Raw genomic sequence first — 23,869 nt, 5'->3', positions numbered from 1 at the left:
TTAAAACATTACGTAGTGAATGCCTCCAAGATACATTCTGGACTTACTTGCAGTCGGCTAAAAAGTTTGCTTATAATTTTACTGACCACAACAGGAAAATTGTTCTACAATCATGAACAAAAAACCAGAATGTTGGAGAATATTGGTTCTATGGATTTATGAACAAATTTAAAATCTTTCTTTACATAGGCTAGAAGCAACTAGGTACGCATTGGTTACTATGCTTGGTGTGGTTAGCGCTATTACCAAAAACTTCGTAGTGAAGTTGGCATAACAGTGTAAAATTCTTTAAAATACCTTTTCTGAAATCTGGAAGAGAAAATGGAAGATATTTCAACAGCTTTTTTTTTTCTGTTAACATCACAAAATTAAATTTAAAAAAATTTAATAAATAAAATGAAACTTTTTACAACTTTTAAAATGATAAAAAAATCCTTGCAAAAATATATACTCAATGTTCAGTGAGTTAGTGTTACCATGGTTATTTTCAATTTTTTCCATGGTTTTCCAACCTTCATGTGTTATTACTTTGATTTTTATTTACGTTTGTTTGAAAAATTATAAAGTGTTACCAAAAAAAGTATGCCAGGTTCAACTTTAGCGGCAGTTCCTTTATCATTCATAAAGAGATAAAAAGGATGCAGATAATCAGGTTTTTAAGAAAATAAGTTTTTGACGTGAGCACAGCTATTATATCTGGAACTGACTTGAATTGACTATTATAAAAAACTATCAAGAAATTTTCTTAATCAAATCTAAATGAGGGGAATAAAGCGATATTTGTTCATTGCGTTTATTTTTCAACGCGAGGTAGGAAATAATATATTATGCGCGCAAATAAAACAATGAAACCTATCAGAGATAGAGCATCCCGCCATCGGAAATTGCGTAAATACGTAAATTCCGATGTGAGAAATAGTTTATAGAGGTGACTCCGATGTGATGCCATGGTGAGGAATGGTATCACATCGGAGGTGCGATGTAGTCCGAGGCCGATGGGGAGAATTTCACGCACTCTCCGATATATTTCGAGATTTACGCATTATCGTACGATATTTTCGCGTAATTTCACAATAAATCGTATTTAAAATGTAAACTCGTAATATTGTGGTATTTCCGATATATTTATCTTTAATTACGAAGTTTTCGCAAAATTACAGCAAAATTTTGCAAGCCACCTCAAACCATCGGAAAATATCGGAAAATAAAAAGATTAAATCACATCGGAGTCACCTTTATAAACTATTTCTCACATCGAAATTTACGCATTTACGCAATTTCCGATGGCGAGATGCTCTTATCAGAGATATTTTTAAAATAAGGCAAACACGAAATACGGCTATTAGAAGGGAAGTTGCGCATGATTAAAAAATGGAAAAAGCTCAGGAACTGAAATAAAAGATTTTCTCATAATTATGAATAGCGAGAAACGTTTGTTTATGGTTGTTGCGTTAATTTAATTTAAATCATCTATGAAAAAAGAATGCGGCGAGATTATACATTTTTGAGCAAATAAAAACATTGAGGCTGAGCTATCGTCTACAATCAGTTGCTTTTCTGAACTGTGACAACATATAACAGCCAACCAACTAGTAACTTTCAGGAATCAAATTTTAATCGAGACGGCAATTGACTTCTGAAAGGTGCTAACACCTTTTTAAAAATGATCATGCATGAATAATATTTGCGATGCTAAAAATGAAATAATAACTGTTTCATTTTTAACATCGAGATATAGTAAGAACATCGAGATATAGTAAGAACATCGAGATATAGTAAGAACAATCATTTTTAGAGACACTTCCAGTTTCCGAACCAGAAAACTAAAGAATAACCCGTGATATTTTGTTTCGCAATTTGAGAAAGTAAGTTAAGACACTATATCGTAATCAAGAGTGAAAGAATGGGATTTAAGAACAATTAAGTAAAAGAAAATAAATTAAAGACTTATTGACAAAAGAAAAGCAAATGAAAACTTTAATTCCTTCTCTGTACTTTTTTACTGTTTAAAAAGAAGTTAAAAAGTCGTTTATTTATTTCTTTTTTTTTAATTTATATTATTTATTAATTCTAATTTATTAATTTTACTTATATTATTTATTAATTCCTCTGCATAACAAGTCAGTATAGTTACAAGTTGGATTCTATCCATCACTGGACTTTGACGAAATTCTCGTCCATTTGTTCCCGATTTAATTAATACTCATTGAAAAAACGTACAACTGACTCTTTGAAATAGTCTAAATAAACTTAGGGAGATTTCAAAAGGCATTTGGCCGAAAACGAGAGTATAAAGATTTGGTGATAAAAAGCTATTTTTTATTTTTGCAAATTTCCTAAAAAACAATCTTTTCTTGCTAATTTTCAGAGTAATTCAAAATCACTGTAATTTTATATCACGAATCTTAGAACAATAATAAAAATTAACACAAGTGATGTTGATTAAAAACCAACTTTCTCGATGAAAAACAAAGTAATTGCAACAATTATATCAAAACATTGTAAGCTTTCTTGGTTATTCTGTCAGATTTTGATGAATTTAAACTTTTAGGACCATACTTTTGATTGTTTTAAATAATCTGAAACAAAATCCCGATCATAAAAAATCCGGATCATACAAAATCCCGATCATAAAAAAAAAAGATGAACAAACATTTGTTTAAATCAAAGTTCTATCCAAGGTTTCTGACAACATAATATATATATATATATATATATATATATATATATATATATATATATATATATATATATATATATATATATATATATATATATATATATATATATATATATATATATATATATATATATAATTATAGATAATCTTCATATGTACTTAATTAATAAAAGATATATTATCAAATAAGAGATATTTAAAGGTAATTGTTCCAACTACGTGACAAAAATAGGTCTTAGAAGACTATTTTTGCAATTGATTATGCTAGCAGTTAATATCTCTAACTTAGATATTTTCACATTAGGCCGAAATGAAAATAGTTATGACTTGAATAAATAAATTGAGGGATTATTATATACACCTTTCTGATTCAAAAAATGTAAAAATTGAAATCAAACTATTACGTCCGAGAAAAAAAAAGTTTAAAAATTTTCTTCACATAGCACAAAATGTTGAAATGATAGCTGCAAAATTTTGTGTTTTTACAGCACAAGTAATGTTTTTCTATATTAGTGCATTATCCTATTTTTATCATTGTTTCAACTGAACTAGTTTAAACCTTTCCTAATATACCATTTACTAGCCGGTTATTAATCCATTTACTAGTCATGGCCAATAAATAGTATCAAGTATAAAAGTATTTAGTATAAAATTTTCATATAGGATTTTCTCACACTTGGTTAATTTTCATGTGTGAGAAAAATTAAGTTAGATATTAAACCGATAGTTAACGTTTAAACAACTTCCACGCGTTTTAAATTAATTTCTGATTTTCTGAGTTCATTCTACTTTTCAAGTAGAATGAGCTCAAAAAAGTATAGTTAGTTATAATTACAGTTAATTATGTTCTGATAACTTTGATTTTACAAAAATATTTTTTTATAAGTAAAAGTATATATGATTTTTCTAAAAGTACCCTATGAATGTATGTTTTTTTATCTTTATTTTTTAGTAAATAATAATGTTAAATATGAAAAAAAAAGGGAAAATCTTTTGGAAAACAAATCAAATGTTTGCATGAAATCAACATTTTCAACAAGGATAATAACAAACGCATGGACTGAGAATAAAATGAAACTAGCAGTGCATGCAGTTTTAACAGGTATGTTTTAACGGAAAGCAAGTCCATTATACAAAGTTCCTCGATCGACTCTGCAAACCATGATCTATGGAAAGTTCAAAATAGGAGAAAAACCAGGGAAAAAACCAATGCTCATTGATCTTGAAGAAAAACTAATTGATTATGCTAGCAATTGTGCCCAAATGGGAATTGGTTTCGGAAAAAAAGCATTTTAAAAATGGTCAACCTAGTGAAAAGTGGTGGCACCTACTTAAAAAGAGAAATGGTTGTATGAGTATTCGGTGTCCAGAAGCTACAGCTTCTATACGACACATGTGTATGGATAGGGTTAAAGTTTCAAAATATTTTATTTCTTTAGAAGTTCTAATTCAAAACAAGAACTTACTGGAAAAACCAGAATGTATGTGGAACATGGACAAAACAGGGATGCAACTAGAGCATAAACTAACTGGTGTTGTTGCCAGGAAAGGCTCAAAATACATTCAGAGTCGAACAAGTGACAACAAATAGACAATTACTGTTATATTTTGCATAAATGCAGCTGGTCAAGTCATACCACCTTATATAATAGGGAAAGGAAAAACTGTACGTAACCTTTATGGTTTTGATACCAAAAATGTTCCAAGTGGAGCAACATGGAGTGTGTCTGAAAAGGGCTAGACAAAACGAGATATTGCGAAGTTATGGTTTGAGAAAACATTTTTTCCAAATACATTACCAGACATGAATTTTTATACAAGACAAACTGTAACGAAAACATTTAGTTCTTAATAAATGATGAAAGAAAAAGTATAGTTTTGATAGTCTAGGTCGAAACATTTTTTTGTAAAATGGAAATTTTTATTTCTCCATTTTTCATATACTTTATACTAAGAGAAGTCGATGGTTATAATTTCTATGATGCTTTTACTCTAGTGTATAGGACAAATACATTTATTTGACTTGATATTAAAGTAATTATCATGTATTATCACTTAACATTATTATTTTTTGAGCTGAAGAACAAATTTGTGAAAATGGTGATAATTCTAACTGTTTTAATGAACTAATTTAACTTAGGCGATTTTATTTAATACTTCATCCACCGTTTAATTCATGTGAGCAAATGTTAAGTTTCAGTTTTGATTATAATTCTTAATAATTTATAACTATTTTTGCTATTTCAGATTATTTGGAATGTCTCAGAGACGGAAGTGCTATAACGAATCTTAAAAATTTCCGTTAAATTTGCAGGAGGTTTCTCAATTACAGCAAGTGCTATAACGAACCTTAAAAATTTCCGTTAAATTTGCGGGAGGTTTCTCATTTACAGAATCTTATGAAACTATGAAATCTATTTTGCAGCTTGTTCGTTATGACACATTTCTGTGGAGAGTTTGCTCGGATCTGAAAGTTGTAGGTCTGCTGACAGGTATGCAAGGAGGCTACATGAAATACACATGCGTCATATGTTTGTGGGATAGCCGCGCTAAACATGAGCATCAGGAGTGAGTGGCCAGCACGAGGCAATTTGACCCTTGATGTTCAGTCTGACAAAGTCATTATACCTCCATTGCACATAAACCTTGGCCTGTTTAAGAACTTTGTTAAGGCATTACACTCTGACGGCAAACCGATGAAAATCATAAAGGAGACCTTTCTAAAACTGTCACTTGCAAAAGTTAAGGAAGGAGTATTCGTTGGACCAGACACTCGAAAACTTTTGAAAAGCCAACAGCTTACTGATTCCTTGTCCCCGATTGAGCTCAGAGCATGGAAGGCTTTGAAAGACTTGTGGAGAACTTTCTGGGTAAGTATCTGAAATCTTTAGGAATTAAGTACATAATTCTTGTATTCTATCAAAGAATTTCTTCTTTTCACTCATTTATTCAGGCAAGCACCGGTCAGACGGCTATAAAGACATCATCTCAGAACTGTTATCAACCTTCAAAGAAATGAATGTGCACATGTCCTCAAAGATTCGCTTTTTGCATAGCCATTTGGACTTTTTTCCCAAGCATTTTGAGAGAAACATTACAGACGAGCATGGAGAACGTTTCCACCAAACGAATTCAACGATTGAGCATCGCCGATGAGAGAATGATGGCTGACTTCTGCTGGCTGACTTACAATCCTGTTTAGTTTGTCTTTTGTCAATTATACACTCATATGCCTTAACAACATCGCTTAGTTTTATTACAAAAATGGGAAAACCGGTAACTCTAGTTTACCAAAAAATGGTTCGACCCTGACAAATTTGGCTGTGCATTTGGTCTTCAGGGCCATCCAAAGAAAACTGTTTTCGTTTCAAACCTCTTGTATAAAGTGAAAAGTGAAAAAATGTCTGGTAGTGATATTGGTTCAGCAAGATCACAGATTTTAATCCTAGATGGGCATGATTCACACAGCCTTTTTGAAATGATTGAGCTGGTTGTTGTAAACTAAATTCTAATTGTTTAGCTTCCAGCTCACACCAGCAACTGATTGCAGCCTTGTGACAGAACAATTTTTACGTCACTGAAAACTGCCTATTCTGAGGTCTGCTAAACAATGATGAACAAGTACCCAGGTCAAGTAGTGTCGCATTCTAACTTTTGTGATTTATTTTCAAAAGCGTGGAAACATGCTACGACTGGTGCAAATATAGGTTTAGGTTTTCTAGCTTTGTACAGAATTTTTTTAAAATGATTCAGTAATTTTGTTTAATTATATTAAAAATTTCATGTTTTTTTTATGTTTTAAAGTAGTTTCCATCAGTTTTTTCATATAATATGACATAGAAAAGTCGGTATAAAGCTTACGAGTTGCGTCAATTTGATTGAAAAATCAAAATTATTATTTTTTTCTTATATGGAAAAAATTCACGTACGCTGCCATTATTTACCACATAACAAACATAATAATGAGTTTGTAATCATTTATTTGTTATCTTTCAGCTGCCACTCTTATTTTTATGTCAGATTATTTTGTTTCAAAGATATTTAAGAAATTTATAACTTCACATTCACGGGGAAAGTGCGACAACGCTAGTTACTGAAAAAGATCGTTAAAGTAAACGTTTAGGATAGCAAGTTAATAAACTTTATAAATCGTCAAAGTAAACGCTTACGATATCATTTTATGAAAGAATTTTATGTAAAAGTAAAACGTAATTTTATTAGAAACTTTAAAAGAATATAATATAACTTTGCTGTCATTTAGTGAACAAAAATTTTTAAATGAGAAACTACAAGAGAAAAACTAATCAAGCTAACTGGAACGAAGATGACATGAAAAATGCTATAACAGCAGTAAAGGTGAACAAGATGTCTTTAAGAAAAGCTTGTAAAAACTTTAGTGTGCCAAAAGATTCACTACATCGGCGTGTTAAAAAGGCTTCACTTGAAAGTAGTTTACATACTAATTTACTTGGAAGATTTAGAAAAGTGCTTTCTGATAACCAAGAACAAGATCTAAATAAGTATATCAAAGATATGACAATTCATTTTATGGTCTCTCAATGATGGATATTAGATTGATAGTATTTGAGTTCTGCAAAAAAAATTTAATTTCAAATCCTTTTAACAAAGATAGTAAATTAGCAGGAGAAGACTTTGAGCAAAGGTTTTTTAAAACGCCATCCTGATTTATCACTAAGAAAACCAGAAGCAATTTCTATAAACAGAGTATTTGGTTTGAACGAAGATAATATTCAAATCTATTTTAGTAATTTAGAGAATTTGTTAGATAAATATCACTTTGAGCCACATCAAATTTTTAATTGTGATGAGTCTGGGTTGTCATGCGTCCATAAGCCATTAAAAGTTATCCCATCTACAGGAAAACGGTGTGTTTCATCAGTGACAAGTGGGGAAAAAGGAGTCACAACAAATTTTATGTGCATGTAATTCTGTTGGTCATTATGTACCACCCATGATGATACTTAAGCGCAAAAAAAAAAAGAAATTATTACTCACAGATAATGCTACAATTGGAACTGTTCAAGGATGCTAAGAAAATGGCTGGGTTAATACTGATTTAATTATTGAATATATACAACATTTTGTTAAACATGTACGATGCACCTTGATCAACAAAGTTTTACTTATATTTGACGGTCATCGTTCTCATACCAAAAGTTTAAAACTTACAGACTATGCTCGTGACAATGGATTGTTTTTGCTATCGCTACCACCACACACAACTCATAAACTTCAGCCATTGGACCGTTGATTTTTTAAGCCTTTGAAAACCTTTTTTAATCAAGCATGTATGAGATGGATGCGAAACCACTCAGGAAGACGAATACAAATAGAAAATCTTGGAGAAATTTTTAATGAAGCATATTTAAGAGCTGCTAATATGGAAAATACTACTTCTAGTTTTAGAGCAACTGGAATTGTCCCATTTAATCCGCATTTGTTAGAAAATGAATATCCAAGGACATCTTTAAGTGTTAATAATAATAAAATCAGGTTATCCATACCTCATGAAATTCACTTTGAACGCGATAACATAAAAGAAAGTGAAATTTTACAGCAGCCAGAGTTGAATACATTAGAATTAATGAGTCATGATAAATTAAAGCCAATTGAAAGCTTTTTAGAGACCACTGCTACTTCATCAAGTTAGATTTACAGTAAACGGTTTCACTGTTAATTTATGGTTTGCAGTGAAATCATTAAAGTTATGAAGTCATAAAGATTCAAAAATTTACTTAAAACGAAATAATGACAATGATTTCTTTTTAATTGTAGTTGTATCATTGAAATGAATCAAGAGTTTGTAAAAAATATTTTTTTAGTTTGCTGAATATTTATATAAACGGGGAAGAGTTGGCGCTTAACTTTCCGATTGAAGATGTTATAGAGATTAAAAAGAGAGTGGTACATTTACTTATTGATAGAGAAGGTAATATACAGTTTAGAAAGAGAATGGTGCATTTACTTATTGGTAGAGGAGGTAATATAGAGTTTAGAAAGAGAGTGGTGCATTTACTTATTGTATTTTTTTTGTACACAGCAAAAAACATAACGCAAAAATAACGGTTACATAACGGTAAACGAAAATTTTGGCGTTATGTTTACCGTTATGTTAAGTTGAAATAGTGTTGAAAGTGTTATAATGCGTAAATGGTGCTTAAATCATTAGTATAGTAATATATAATTACAAAGCGTTATGTTTAACCGTTGTGTTAAACAGATTATTTTATCAGTAAAAAATAGCGCGAGTTTAAAGAATCTTTGCAATTTTTGTTTATAAGGTTTTTACTGTTTTAGTTTTCTTATTTTATTTTCTCAAGGTAGTTACTTCTTAGCATTTAAACGACATTTGGGTTGTTAATGATTAATATTATATATTTATTTATATTATTAATATTATTTAATAATATTGATAATCATAATAATAATAATAATAACAATATATGTATGTATGTATGTATGTATGTATGTATGTATGTATGTATGTATGTATGTATGTATGTATGTATGTATGTATGTATGTATGTATGTATGTATGTATGTATGTATGTATGTATGTATGTATGTATGTATGTATGTATGTATGTATGTATGTATGTATGTATGTATGTATGTATGTATGGATGCATGGATGGATGGATGGATGGATGGATGGATGTTATAAATTAATAACAAGAAAAAACTTCTTTGAACATATAGATATTATATTTCAATTATTAAATATTTATAATAATATTGCTAATTCAACTATTTTCTTGGTCCCTTGGAGGCTTCAAGATATTAGGAGTTCACTGTATTTGTATGTTGCTTAATAATGTTCTTTACTACTATTTATTTAATACTTACCATTTTTTACTTATTACTATTCTTAAAATTAATTTTATTTTATATTGCGATTATTAAGTAATGTTAAATATACTATTTGTATAATTTAAGTTTTCTAAGTAATAATAACTATATTACTGATTTCTACAATAATTAACAGTTCAAAATGATAAAGGCTGTTGTTGTCAAGTATCTTGGTGAAAAGAAAATTGTTCTTGCTAGTAATAGCAATATTGCAGAATTTTTAACTAATGGTAAGCTTATTTTTTAATGCACATTCTTTGTTTATTCAATCTTCTTTTTTTTTTTAATCAATCTTCAAATTCTTTACAGTTCATTTTTGTCTTCATACTAATCAAGTTATTATATATGCCAAAAACAATGGTTGAGCTATTTAATTTAAAATTATACTTTTTTAGCTTCTAAAAAGTTTGATAACAGTGATATAAGTGGCATCATGTGGAATGGATGTGAAGTCGATTCTGAAACATTTGTTGCCATTTCAAATGAACAAAATCTAGAAGTGGAAGTTATATCCTTAGCAAAAAATAATGAGCTCAGCATTTTTGTTCAAAGTTTAAAGGGATTTTCTCCCGTTAAAGCTGTTTTTTCAGCTGTAGATAGACACTCTGATCCTGTTTCATTCGATTTTAACAACCAACAATCCATTATTCCTCAACTTCCAACTGAATCAACATTATACCAAGACTCTAATTATGAAGATGTACTTGAGGATTTAGATGTGTCTTCAAGATCGCAAAATTTAAGTTTAATATCAACTGCTGCACAAGTTGCTGAACCACCAAAATCAAGTGCTGAACCACCTGGATCTCAAAAAGTAATTTTATCTTGTTCTAATTGTAGTTTTCAAACAAGTAAACAATATGTAATGATATCACATCTTAAATTACATGGTCAGGAAGGTTCAGTTGTATGTGAAAACTGTTTTTCAAAATTTAAAAGTGTTAAAGGTTTTAAACTTCACAATAGAAATTGTTTTGCTCCTTTTGATACTGAAATTGAAGTAATTAACAATAATAATGATTTTAATATTGAAAAACCGGATGATTTTCAATTTTTGAATGAGAATAGAAAAGATCAACTTGCTGCATTAGCTCTTCATTTGCGAGGAAAATATCGATGCTCTGAAAATGTGGTAAACATTATTTTTTCAAGCTTGCAAAATATTTTTAATAATAAATCACAAAATGAAGAGATTTCTACAATTTGTAAAGAACTATCAACAGAATATTCTAGAACAAGATATTTTCAAACTGCTTTTAAAATGCCACAAATTCAGTTAGTATACAAAAACAGTTTACATGGATGTTTTATTCCATTTAAAGAAATACTTCAGTTTATTTTTACATCAAATGAATATGATAAGTTTCTAGAGTATTCTTCAGAAATATCTATCTCATTGTATTCAGATGATTTAGGTGTAACTAATCCAATAGGCAAATCTAGAGGAAAGCACAAGTTGTGGGTTTTATATTTTCAGTTGTTAAACATTCCGCAATGCTGCTTAAGTAAATCTTTCTCAATATTCCCTTTAGCAATAACTGGTTCTAAATCTGTTAAGGTAAAAGGCTTTATGAAATCTCTTCTTCTTGACTTGGTACAATCTCTAAATGAACTATCATTGATTGATTCCTCAACTTTAACTAATGCTAATGGTAAAAAATTCATGGTAAAGTTAAAACACTTTATTGGAGATTCATTAACTTGCAATGCAATTGCTGGTTTTAAAGAGGGTTTTAGCAAGAAAGTTGTTAGGTGCTGTAGAGTTTGTAATTCAACCAGGTCAGAAATGTTAGTTTATAATAAACATTCTCAGTGTAAAATAAGGAGTTTAGAGGAACACAAGATGAGAGTCAAAGAACTAGATAATTCTAGTCTTCCCCGAGTTGAACGTTTAAAATGGTCAAAACTATATGGCGTTCAATCTAACAGTGTTCTATCTGAAATTAATGAATTTGATGTGACAAAGCAAGTTCTTTTTGATCCAATGCATAATTTGTTAGAAGGTGTAATACCTTTGCAGATAGAATTTTACTTGAATCATGGGGTTTTGAAAGGTTTTTTTACAATAGATAGCTTGAACAACTTTATAAAATTGTTTCAATACCCAAAAGACAGTGAAAAACCACCTGTAATAGTAGATTTGGTTATTAAGGGGAAATTTGGCAGTGCTCAAGTTCTTTCTATTTGTCGTATTTTACCAATTTTTTTAAAAAGTATCACTATTGATTGTCATTTCTTGTGTCTTATTAAGCTGCTGCGTATTCTTCAAATGTGTCTCTCTCCAGTTACCACTGAGGCTTACTTCTTCTCTTTAGAAGAAACAATTGCAGCCCATCATACTCTTTTTATGAATTTATACCCAGATAAGTTTATACCAAAGCTTCATTTTCTTATTCATTATCCTGAGCAATCCAGACAATTTGGTTCACTACGATACCACATGTGTATGGCTTTTGAGAGGAAACATCAAGTAATAAAAAATGTTAGGCATTTTAATTTCAAAAATATGCCTTTCAGTGTTATGAAGAGTATGGTTTTAAATACCGTTCCATCTTTTTATAATTCTTTTGGAGAAATTAGTAATGGAGTTCTTTGTGAATTAAATCAAGTTACTATAAAAAAAGATTTTGTTACCTGCATCCAGATTAATGGAATTAAATACTGTCCTGAATCGTCTTTATGGTTTCATGATGGTTTTCAATCTTCTGCTTTTATTATTAAAGAAATTCAAGTAAAAGGAGAAAAAACAGTATTTATTACCTCACAGCTTCAGTGCCTTAATTACAATGTGTTACAAGGTTTTTTTACTGCTGTTGAGGACAACACAGTTCCTTTTAGAACTATTGCAGCTGAAGGCTTAGCTTTTCTTTGGCCAGCATTTTATTTTAAAGAAGGGGATATTTTCTATATTGTACCCCCAGCATTGCCATTCCTTATCATATAGTTGCATTGAAATTTTATAAAAAGTTTATATTATTTGCAATAAATATGATTACTTTAGTCTAATTTGTTTTCTTTATTTTGTCAACTTTAGTAGTTGTAAATGCTTTCTTTTGTCAATTTTCACATGATGATACAAAATGTTTTTTATTATTCCTATGTTTTTAACATTTACATTAATAATAAATTTTTAGATTAACAGAATCCCTTTTGATGGTGATATTGAACAAACTCTCATTGATTTTTTTCCACCTCACATTAAACTATTTCTGAGCAACAAGTTTTCTATTGAAGATAAGGTGATATCTAGAGAGCTAATGTCTTGTTTATTAGCTTTTTGCTGTTCGCATGCGCCTAATCATAATAATATCAAAAATAGAATATTGTTACGGAAAATATTCTTTGCAAAGTTAAAGTCTACTTGCATTTCTTTATATCCTTCTTACAGCCATAAATGGGTAAGAATCACGTCTTTGATACTATAATATTTTTTATTTTTTTAATTTGTAATATTTACTATTTTAATATACATTTTTGATCTCCTTCCTTTTCCATCATTTTTATATTTTACTTCAGATTTTCAAATTTGCTGCTGTATACATAAATTGTTTGATTCAATTTATTTAATTAAAGTTTTTAATTTTCTATTAGGATTTCTTGTTCAAAAAGTTACCTAATAATTATCGCCAAAGACAATTTAGTAAATGTCATAGTTTAAAGGTTAAGCGATTTCCTTATTTTTCTGTTGTAAATAGTTCCATCAATAATAGTAGCCGAGCAGTAAATCCAATTTTGTCCGAATCAGTTGTAGATAAAGAACAGCTATTACAAGATGTTGAAGTAAGATTTTTTCTGTTGTTTGTTAATTTTTGGATAAAAATGATTTTTAATTCTAATATCAGAAATTATAGTCTAGTTAAGTAAACTTAGACGCAAAAAATTTTGAAATGTTATAGTTAATATTAAGTGTCAGGTCATTACTTTATTTTATTAAATAGCTATAAAATAAGGAATGTATATAACTCTTTTTTTCACCTAGAATGAACTTAATAAGAAAAAGCCATCACTTTCAACACTGCCTATTCTAAACAGACATCTTTTTAATAACGAGACTTATAGTGTATTTCCGAAAAGAGTTACATATGCTCCTGGATTGATGCTGGAAGAAGCGATTCGTTTGTATCCTATTTTTAAAGATTCGTCTCTTAAGATTCAAAAGATGTTGATTTGGATTTCTCCCGATTCGCAAACCCATACTGAAAGTTTAATGCTGCTCCAGAAATCACTTATTTCTAAGAAGACAACTGATAAATTGTTTATGAAAGTTGATGTAAATTTTATTTTATTTTTTTTATTTGGTATTAAGCCAGTTCTATAAAATATAAACTTAACATTGATTCAAACCCATTTAATGTATTAATACTAGTTGGTTGCAATACTTATTTTGTATTTATAATATTTTAGTGTGATTCAATACATGAATACTTAAGAGTGCCAAGCTTGTATGGTCCACAAGTTATCTATAATAAAACGGAATATGGAGTAAGGAGTCGTAGAGGTGTCGAGATGGATGTTCAGCCCTTGATCAGTACATGTGAAATGGTGGTTGTTTTGATGGCCGTTTACTATTTGCTAGATTTGACATATCCTTCTTGTTTTGGGCAGCTTCTGGGATGTTTGCAAGATATTTGCGGCTTCGGACGGTCAGCTTTATATTCTAAAAAATGCATTTTTCTTTTGCAATCTTTTTACAGCAATGTGAAGTATTTTTGAATTAATAAATGTCATTAAGTTAATTTCTTCAATTATTTTGTAAATAATTTTCATGATTATAAAAAATAATTTAACATAAATATATTAGGAAATTAAACTGGATGAATTTGTTTTATTTTTTAAATTAACTTTTATAAACATAAAAAATGTTCAATGTTAGTTAGTTTATTTAGCAATTTCTGTTATTAATCATGGGTTTCAAAAAACCTACTTTAAAATAATTATAATTTGACATAACGGGTAACATAACGGATAAATACCCGTTATATCAGGTTTTAAACATAACGGTAAAATACGCGTTATATAACGGGAGTTTTCTTCTCCCATAACGGCTAATTGGCGTTATGTAACCGTTATGTTCAAGGCAATTTTGCTATGAAAAAACATAACGCTAAAACCGTTATGTTATTTTCATACATATTAAGCATTAAACATAACGGCAATGAACCGTTATGTGCGAGGAAAACCCCCGTTATGTTTTTTAAAAATATAACGGGTTTTTTATTTACTGTGTAGAATTTAACCGTAATTTTAATTATGACAAAAGATTAATTTAAAAAAAAAGCAATAAATGGTAGTGCATGTTTGAATTAATAGGTCAGAGAAGTTGGCTAATAAACTTGGTCGAATATGTGGAAATCAAGGAGGACTAAACACACAACAAATTAAAAGTTTAGATAAATGGGTATATGAACTAAATTTGCTTTCGTTTTCTATTATTACGTTTTAAAGTTTCATTTTTATTTTTATCAACTAAAAGACGGAATATTACCCCAAAAAACTACTACTGTTTTACAGATAAAATGCAATAACTGCGTTCCAAATCGATGGTTTCACTTAGAATGCATTGGTTATGCTAAAAAAACAAGTGCTTTATTTACTTGCTCAAACATTTCTCTTGCTAATGTAAGTTGTTAATATAATCGATTTTAGTTTTTTTGCTTTATCAACCTTATACTTAATTTCGTTAAATTTTTTGAATAGATAAAAAGCTTTTATAAATAAAGCAAAAAATTAATTGCATTAACATCAATTTGTCACGATGTGGTTATATGTATCAAAGCTCAACTGATTTTCTGAAGTTTACTTTAGGCAAAAATGAGCCCTAGCCTTTGTGCGCAAACATGTTTTGCAGAAAATATTGGCTTTATTCTAACCCCAACTCTGTCCTGGAGGTTGCTTGTAAAATATATATTTTAATTGCATCAAAAAGTGCATTGAAAAACCTTTCCAACGATACAAAATATGTTGCTTTTTTTTTGCTTTTTGAACGAAATATCAACTAAAGCATAAATGCAGTTTTCGCTGAAAAAAATCTGGTTCCCCGACCAATTCTGCCCCTACTTAAATCTCCCTGGATTTTTTTTTTTTTAATGCATTAAATGATATAATGATAAATTATTATTAAAATTCAATTTAGAAACAGAATTTTTTTTTAGTTAAAACATGAGAAACAATTTTTTTTCATTATTTCAACTCAAATTGGTGAATGATTACCTCTTATATCAAAAACAAGCAAATGTTTTGTTTTGTTCTTTTTGAAGGTTGCACTTTCCTTGTTTGTATTTTTTTAAAGATTGATTGTGAACTTTATTGTTTTGTATTTTTTCAGCAGGTAATATTATAAATAATAAACATACTTAATATGGAGAAATGTGACATTGGAAAAAGTCTTAACATTGATTGCCACAAAACTGGATTTTCTAGAAAACAAGGTTTTGCTCGATTCAAAGATCTTTCTTGTGAAAAACAAGTTATAATATGGCGAGCAAGTTTAAAGGAAAAATATCGTTCAATAAGAGTTATGTTGTTATCATGAGCAATTCTATGGAAAATATTTTGAGAGAAAAGTTACAAAGTGTTGCAATCCTTTCGGAACACATGGAAAGTAAAAAAATTGCTGTAAAAAGTAATCTAAAATTAATTACAACAGAATTGCTATGGAAATTAAAATAAAAGAAAAACATTTTTATATTTTCAATCATTTTAAAAACTTAAAACTAAATTTGTTTCTCAGGTAATATAAAGATTTCCCTAGACTTGGCGAAATTTTCGCAACAATATAATGTTTACATTGTTGCAAAAGGAACAATATAAACATTATATTGTTGCGAATTGGAGGAATGGAAATCAAAAAGTGAGAAAAAAATGAAGTTAGATACCGCTATAGAATTGCTTGGAATTTCACCAGTCAAACTAAAAAGTCTTTCATAACACAGTAAATTGCCTGCAGCACAACAAAAATTTAAGAACACTGTTATCATTTTTGCAACCCTGTCATTAGCATATAACATTAAAAAAACTTCTTTAACAACAGAAATAAAAAACCCCATTTCAAACAGCAACGTTAACAATGACCATGATCTAGACATTTTAATGTATGAAATAAATAAAAACAATTTCAGGGACAAACTCTTATCGCCATATGGTGCAAAAGATAACACTCGCACCATGGACACGTACAAAGATATCAAGCTACTTTGAAGTGTCCCAAAAAAAACTGGAAACCCACTTTCACCAGAAACAGTTATATTAGTGATTAATTTTTATCAAAGTGATAAATTTTCGAGAATGATGCCAGGAAAAAAAGACTTTGTAAGTGTTAGGAAAAACCAACATTTTCAAAAAAGATTATTGATACTCAATCTTGAATTTTATGTTGCATTTAAAAAAGACTACCCTAACATCAAGGTCAGTTTCTCAAAGTTTTGTACCTAAATGGTGTAGTACCACTAATGCATCAGGTACTCATTATGTATGTGTATGCATACATCACCAAAATACAAAATTTCTCATTGATCCCATTAGGTAAAATAAAAGTTATAAAAATTTTATGGCATTGATTGTGTGTTCGCTTGAAAATGCAGAATGTATGTTGCATTGATGTAACAAATGCCCTGGTATTGAAGCATTAAAAAGTTTTTTAGTGGAGGAGTTTATGGACCATGAGCTCGAAGAAGATATAACATTCAAGCAATGGCAGAGTACCGATCGAACAACGCTACTATTACAATCATTGCCACTAGATGAATTTAATGATTTATTATGTGACAGCATTGACAACTTTACCACTCATTCATATATTGCAAAAATACGAAGTAGATACTTGAAAAGCTGTAAAGAAAATCTTAACCAAAACGAATGCTTATTTTTAGGAGATTTTGCTGAAAATTATGAATATGTTGTCCAGGATGTTATCACTGGAGTATGTTGTTTAAAGTTATCACTGGAGTAAAAGTCAACGCTCACTTTTTACAATTCTACTTTATTTTATAGAGAAAAAAGTTCTCAAACACAAATCTTTTTGTTACCTTACATAAGATGTTAATCATGACACAGGATTAATTTACAAGACTCAGGAAGATAGAACTAGATATATGAAAGAAAATCTACCTCATGTATCAAGTGTGAAATACTTTTCCGATGGTTGTCCAGCGCAATTCAAAAATTTTCAAAACTTTATCAATCTTTGTCATCACAGTAGAGACTTTGATTTAAACGCTGAATGGGTATTTTTTGCTACCAGTCATGGTAAATCCCCCTGTGATGGTACTGGTGGGACTTTTAAAAGAGTAGTGTGCTAAGAAAGTCTAAAACAAAAAACTACTGTGCAGATTTTAGATGTTAATTTCATGTACTGCTTTTGTAAAGCCAAGAAAAATGGAATTTGTTTTAAATTATTTTCTAAAGATGAAATCGACCAAACACGAGCACAATTTGAAAAAAGATATTTAGGTGGAAAAACAGTTCCTGGCACAAGGACGTTTCATTATTTTATTCCAATTGTTTCAAACACTATAAGTTATAAAAAAACAAGTATTCATACATGTATTGAAATATTTGATATCATTCCAAAAAGCAAACATAATAAAGAGATTTCATTAAACATTAAAAAAAAAGGATTATATTGCATGGGATTGCTGAAGATGTAAGTAAGCTTGATATAAAAATCAGATTCATGCATCCACAAGGACCAGGTAAAAACTTCTTTTTGCCAATTAGAAATGACGAGTGTTGGGTGCTCAATTCTGAAGAAACTAAATCTTTTAACACAACAAGCATGTTGCCTCATACTAAAAATCTAAAATTTTAACACAACAAGTATGTTACCTCATTAATACAAAACATAAAGAAATAACAAGCAAAGAGTTGGAACTTAATGAAAAAAGAAGACAAAAGGAGAGCAGAAAGTGAACAAAATGTGTTCAAGAAAATCAAGTCAACTGAGGCAAGTTGCTCAAAACAGTCTCAACAAACTTTGTTTGAAACACTTGAGAGAAAAAAGCTATGGGGCATTAATGATCACAGATCTAAATTAACTAATAATTGCAGAAATGATTGCAGTCGATATTAAACCTTTTTCTATAGTAGAAGATATCGGATTTCAAAGATTGCTAAACCATTTATGTCCAAACTATTGCATTCCAAGTAGAAATTACATTAAAAAATCTGTTTTTCAAAATGTATACAACAAAGTCAGACAAAATGTCCAAAAAGAACTAAATGATGCTTCATATATTTCATTTACAACTGATGGATGGGCATCTACCAACAGAAAATGGTGATTTCTTAGCTCGACAGCTCATTGGTTAACTAATGAATTTCATCAAAAATCTGCAATTCTTTGAACTTGTCAACTCAATGTATCGCATACTGCCAAAAATATAAGTGAAGCAATTCAAATTTCTATTAATGTCTTTCTTGTTCCAACTTCAAAGGTACATTTTGAGTATATTTTTTATTGTGTAAATATTGTGAGTCGGGGTTTCTTTACGAGGAATGGGGTTTAATGGTTTATATTTTAGGAGGATAGGGTGTATAGATGTAGGGGTGCCTCTTTGGTTCTGTGTAATGGTAGCACTCTGACTTGTGTTATAATGCGCGCTTACTTTTCTTGGCGCGTGATATATTTCTTCCCTATTTTATTTATGAATAACAAATCTTTTTTTGTTATTAACAAATAATATATTCTCCACTTTAAACTATATAAAAAAAAACCGTTTCTTACTAATTCTTCTGTTCCTTCTTTGATCGTTTATCATGTAACCAACTATAAATCTCCCTACCCTAAATGCCCAACCGTATATCCCTTATGACTATAACTTGTCTTCCCCACTTTAAACAATTTTCGTAACTTTCTCAAAGCCTTCTCATAACCTATCTCTTAGGTTCTTTCTCCTCTTCTCTCCACTTCTTCCCTTTCGCTTGCCAACTCTCTTGCCCCCTTTTCTCTTCGGTTTTCTCGTTTTTATATTTGTTGCTTTGTTTTTGGGCGTTGGCATCTTTTCATTTTCGTTAGATAGCGTGTAAAATATTAATGGTTGATTTTGGGTGTTTTGATTGTTATGAATAGCATCTTGGTTAATTAGGTTAAGCTTCCTCACATAGCATCGTTATTCGACAAAAATCGTCCCTTGATTTTTCTTTTAGCTCGGTGGAAGAAGGGGAGGTTGGGGTAATAGTATTGTGAGTTCTTTCTTAACGACACATTAGTGGTGAGTTGACGTTTGTGTAGGACAGTGGGATTATTAGGACAATGGTTAGAGTAGTTTCTCCTAAATCGATGGTAGTGGGTTATTTGGGAAATGGGAGTACGGTGAAAAGTAATTATCGATTGTCTTTGTTTTACATAATGTTTTCTCGGTTTGGGAAAAGAACTAATTAAGGATACTTTCTTTTGGTTCACTTAATAGGTATGCTATTTGAAAGTGTTAACGAGACGACAGCTTTTTCCAGATATGTAACAAAAAACGTTGTTCACAAAGTTGAAGTTTTCATTCAGGCTCGCAATAGTTTAACTGACTTCCTCTTTCTTTTGTAAACCTTCTTTAGCCATTGTAGGTTACGTTTAAACATTAAAAACCCAATTATAAATTATATACAATTATAGACTTGCCGCATCAGTCTTTATTAAACTAATAAAGCATTCACATAAAAATGAAAAAATTTTAAAATGTCACATCAAAACAATTTGCTATTAAAAGTTTAACACCAAAATAAAAAGTATATACTAAATCAATAGCTCGGGCTTATACAAAAAAAAAATGTGCCCTGGTAAAAATTACTCAATATTTAAAAATTTTTTTTTTTTTTTTTTTTTTTTTTAACTCCATATAGTTGTATTGTGCAGCAATTGACATTTTACATAATGCCACGGTCGTATAGCGTCATGAATATTTTCTTCAGAAAAAGGTGAGTACGTTATATTGTTTGGAATATATCCCAACACCAATCTTGCTGGCAGTCCAGATTTCATGCGCAGCAACGTAGGTACCCAGAAAACACATGCTTAATCGGGCCAACGTTGCGCTAACGTTGGATTGTTTGACTAACGTTGGTCCAATGCATAACCAACGCGTTTTAACTCTACAATCATTAGCGTAGATTTACATCACGTTGGCTCAACGTTGGGCCAATTTACAATTATAATTCTATGCTTGCGATTTGATAACTTCAGTTAAATAAATGCTTTGCGAACCATTCGCGCAAAGCATTTATATAAAGCATTTTATTCTCCATTTTAAAAACACTTTTTACAGTGGATTAAACAGTTTTTACAGTATTTACAAAATAATTATTATTTTACAATTATTCCATCAAGTTTTACCTTTATCAATGAATTGGAAAAGAAAAGAAACTTATCAGTGTTATACAACGATATTAAAGTCTCGCATAGCACAAAACAATATTACAACGTGGATTTTACTGAATGTGATGAAAGTCTATTTAGTTTCGACAGAATTTTTATGCTACTAATGTTCTTGAGATTTTTATTAAAATTTATGATAATAATAATGTTGTTTATATACTTGATTTTCTAGATAGTGAAGCAAAGTCAGGTTCTTCTATAGTAGATATATTTATTATTATATATAATATGATTTGTGATTCTGTAATATGATTTGTGATAGAGACTGTAACATATATATATATATATATATATATATATATATATATATATATATATATATATATATATATATATATATATATATATATATATATATATATATATATATATATGATATAGCACCAAATGCAAATGGAAATTTTTTGATCTTTTCTATATTTTATATATTATAAATATGTATATATATTTTTTTCTGTATTTTTTTAAAATGTTCTTTTAATAGTATTATAATAGAAATTTTAGGTACAAATATGAATAGAAAAAGAAAAGAAACTTTTGATTGCTCTGCAAGGACATTAAGGCGTCGCGTGCAAACCAATATGCAGCTACACTTACAGCAGCCTCAATACAAAATTTATGCTGTGGAATTTGACAAAAATGTTAAAAACTCATTTGGTTTTGACAGAAATGTTGCAAACACTAATGTTCTTGGCGTGCCTGATTGTGATAAAATAGCTGATATTATTAAGGTTGATAATGTCTCTAATCTTGCAAATAGTGACAAAAGTTCGAATTCTTCTGCAACAAATGTAATATCTGATAGAGATTGTTATGTTGAGGAAATGGATTCTGTCAATATTGATGATGATGAAGATGGCATAAACAAAATTATGAACATTGAAGAAAATATGCTTGTTTATTATAAAGATTTTTCCAGTTCTGAGTCTGATTATGATGATAATGATAGAAACTTAAATAAAGAGCTGGCACATTGGGCTGTTAGTTGTAACATTCCACAAGCATCTTTGCGTATGTTATTAACCATTTTGCAACCACATTTTTCTCACTTGCCTCTGGATCCTCGCACACTTTTAAATACTCCACGAAACACTGTTGTAAAACTATTTGATAATGGTGGGGAGTATTGTCATTTAGGCTTAGTAACTGGTTTAACAAACATAATTTTAAACCAAATGCAAATAAATAATACTTCTCTTGAGCTGCAGTTTAATGTTGATGGATTGCCACTCTTCAAAAGTTCTGGGGTAGTTTTATGGCCAATTTTATGTAAGATTTTAAATTTTCCGTCACTTCCGTTTGTAGTAGGCATGTTTTGTGGGATAAGCAAGCCAAAAAGTCTTAATGAATTTCTTTCCGATTTCGTGAAGGAGCTCAAAGACTTGCTGTTATATGGGTTGAATCTTAACAATATTTTATACCGTTTTTCTATTCATTCTTTTGTATGTGGCACACCTGCAAGAGCTTTTTTGAAGAACATCAAATGTCATTCTGGTTATAGTTCGTGCGAGAAGTGCACTCAAGTAGGAGAGTATTGTGAAGGTAAAGTTATTTTCCCTAAAACAGATGCACCTCTTAGAACAGATAGCTCTTTTGATAAAATGGAGGATGAAGAACATCATACTGGTAGTCGATGTCCTTTATGTGATCTTGGTTTTGGAATGGTCTCCAGATTTCCTCTCGACTATATGCATCTGATTTGTTTGGGTGTTACAAAACGATTGATGCTTTACTGGAAAGGTCCTGTAGGTCCTTATGCAGTGCGTTTGGGGACACGAAGAGTGCTGGAATTGTCAGAAAAATTGATTTCTTTCATTCCCTTTATTCCTAGTGAATTTGCCCGCAAACCAAGATCATTGTTTGAAGTATTAAGATGGAAAGCCACAGAATTTAGACAATTTCTGTTATATACCGGTCCTGTAGCATTGCAAAGCATTTTAAGCAGTAAACTTTATAAACATTTTTTACTTTTATTTGTTGCTATTAAAATATTATCTACTAAACAACAAGACATTAATTTATGTGATTATTCAAATAGTCTGCTTATAAGATTTGTAGAGGAAATGAAATTACTATATGGAAAAGAAACAATGGTATATAACATACACAATCTGGTTCATATTTCTGCTGACGTAAAATTGTTAGGATCATTAGATGATTTTAGTTGCTTTCCTTATGAAAATCAACTTGGTGTTATAAAAAAGTTAGTTAGAAAACCACAAAATGTTTTGCAACAAATTTGTGGACGGCTCACTGAAAAACTTTACACATATAAAAAAGATGCAAAATTCATTAGATCAAACAGTTCACCTCTTCTTGTACCTAACAGTAATCATTGCCGTGGTCCTTTGTTAACGTTTTCAGATGTTGAACAGTATAGTAAATTAAACATAGGAAAGTATTGTCTATCTTTGTCGTCAAAAAATAACTCCAATAATCATTTTCTTACTAATGGTGGTGATTTCTGCATATTGAAAAACATAATTAATCAAAATGGTACTATATTTGTAATTTTTCAAAAATATTTGCAGTTGTCAGAATTTTTTGATTATCCATTGAACTCAAGTGAACTTGGAATATATAGAGTTACGAATAAACTGTCTTCTCTAATTACTTTGCCAGCAAATGATATTGCTAAAAAGTGTGTTTGTCTCCCAACAGTTACTAACAATGAGTTTGTAGTTTTTCCAATTGATTCTAAATAAAATTTTAAAAGAACTTTATAAACTTTTTGTCTTATTTTATTCCGTTTTTGTTTTGCGTTTAAATTTGTTTTAGAGTTTAAAGTAAAGCTTGTGATCAAAAACATTAGTTAAAGTTTGCGATTTCTCAATGATATAAAAATTTAGTCTTCTACAAATCCTGATGTTATAATAATGGGGTACTTTTTTTAAAATAAAGTTTGAATTAACAAAAAAAAGCAAATTTAATACTTATATAAATAATAGTATAAGAAT

The 23,869-nt window shown here is 29.7% G+C and overlaps 3 protein-coding genes and 3 pseudogenes across 4 annotated transcripts; all 6 read left to right on the top strand.

Annotated features, from left to right (window-relative positions):
• Positions 1 to 6,958: 6,958 nt before the first annotated feature.
• On the top strand, positions 6,959 to 8,351 carry LOC149888079 (uncharacterized; annotated as a pseudogene).
• A 30-nt stretch (positions 8,352 to 8,381) lies between these two features.
• Positions 8,382 to 15,372, top strand: LOC149888076 (uncharacterized; annotated as a pseudogene).
• Positions 9,678 to 12,687, top strand: LOC149888078 (uncharacterized). Its single transcript, XM_090088347.1, has 2 exons — positions 9,678 to 9,780; positions 9,946 to 12,687. Exons 1-2 carry the CDS (start codon positions 9,693 to 9,695, stop codon positions 12,492 to 12,494), a joined length of 2,637 nt encoding a protein of 878 aa, XP_089944473.1. The 5' UTR covers positions 9,678 to 9,692; the 3' UTR covers positions 12,495 to 12,687.
• On the top strand, positions 12,793 to 14,263 carry LOC149888077 (uncharacterized). Of its 2 annotated transcripts, XM_090088348.1 has the most exons (4): positions 12,793 to 12,948; positions 13,142 to 13,330; positions 13,530 to 13,820; positions 13,955 to 14,263. In XM_090088348.1, the coding sequence occupies exons 1-4, from the start codon at positions 12,808 to 12,810 to the stop codon at positions 14,261 to 14,263; spliced, it is 930 nt and encodes a 309-aa protein (XP_089944474.1). In that variant the 5' UTR covers positions 12,793 to 12,807. The 2 variants fall into 2 exon arrangements, with proteins under 2 accessions (XP_089944474.1, XP_089944475.1); XM_090088349.1 differs by lacking the exon at positions 12,793 to 12,948 and having other exon boundaries at positions 13,241 to 13,330; positions 13,602 to 13,820.
• A 493-nt stretch (positions 15,373 to 15,865) lies between the features above and the next one.
• Positions 15,866 to 18,356, top strand: LOC149888075 (uncharacterized; annotated as a pseudogene).
• A 2,971-nt stretch (positions 18,357 to 21,327) lies between these two features.
• LOC149888074 (uncharacterized) lies at positions 21,328 to 23,832 on the top strand. Its single transcript, XM_090086943.1, has one exon. It carries the CDS (start codon positions 21,425 to 21,427, stop codon positions 23,615 to 23,617), a length of 2,193 nt encoding a protein of 730 aa, XP_089943069.1. The 5' UTR covers positions 21,328 to 21,424; the 3' UTR covers positions 23,618 to 23,832.
• The last annotated feature ends 37 nt before the right edge of the window (positions 23,833 to 23,869 follow it).

Source organism: Hydra viridissima, unplaced genomic scaffold, assembly GCF_058129835.1.
Source record: "Hydra viridissima isolate aposymbiotic clone 2 unplaced genomic scaffold, HvirCarnegie_v1 scaffold_5, whole genome shotgun sequence".
In the NCBI taxonomy this organism is placed as follows: domain Eukaryota; kingdom Metazoa; phylum Cnidaria; class Hydrozoa; order Anthoathecata; family Hydridae; genus Hydra; species Hydra viridissima.
Note: the sequence above shows the minus strand (reverse complement) of the source record. Positions and strands in the feature narration are given on the sequence as shown.

What these genes read in the sequence shown, in the direction of transcription:
- LOC149888077 (XM_090088348.1), top strand. Translation starts at nt 12,808, where the DNA reads ATGTCTTGTTTATTAGCTTTTTGCTGTTCGCATGCGCCTAATCATAAT. An exon ending in AGCTATTACAAGATGTTGAA is followed by an intron (nt 13,331 to 13,529) that starts GTAAGATTTTTT and finishes TTTTTCACCTAG; the next exon opens with AATGAACTTAATAAGAAAAA. An exon ending in AATTGTTTATGAAAGTTGAT is followed by an intron (nt 13,821 to 13,954) that starts GTAAATTTTATT and finishes ATAATATTTTAG; the next exon opens with TGTGATTCAATACATGAATA.
- LOC149888074 (XM_090086943.1), top strand. Translation starts at nt 21,425, where the DNA reads ATGAATAGAAAAAGAAAAGAAACTTTTGATTGCTCTGCAAGGACATTA.
- LOC149888078 (XM_090088347.1), top strand. Translation starts at nt 9,693, where the DNA reads ATGATAAAGGCTGTTGTTGTCAAGTATCTTGGTGAAAAGAAAATTGTT. An exon ending in TGCAGAATTTTTAACTAATG is followed by an intron (nt 9,781 to 9,945) that starts GTAAGCTTATTT and finishes ATACTTTTTTAG; the next exon opens with CTTCTAAAAAGTTTGATAAC.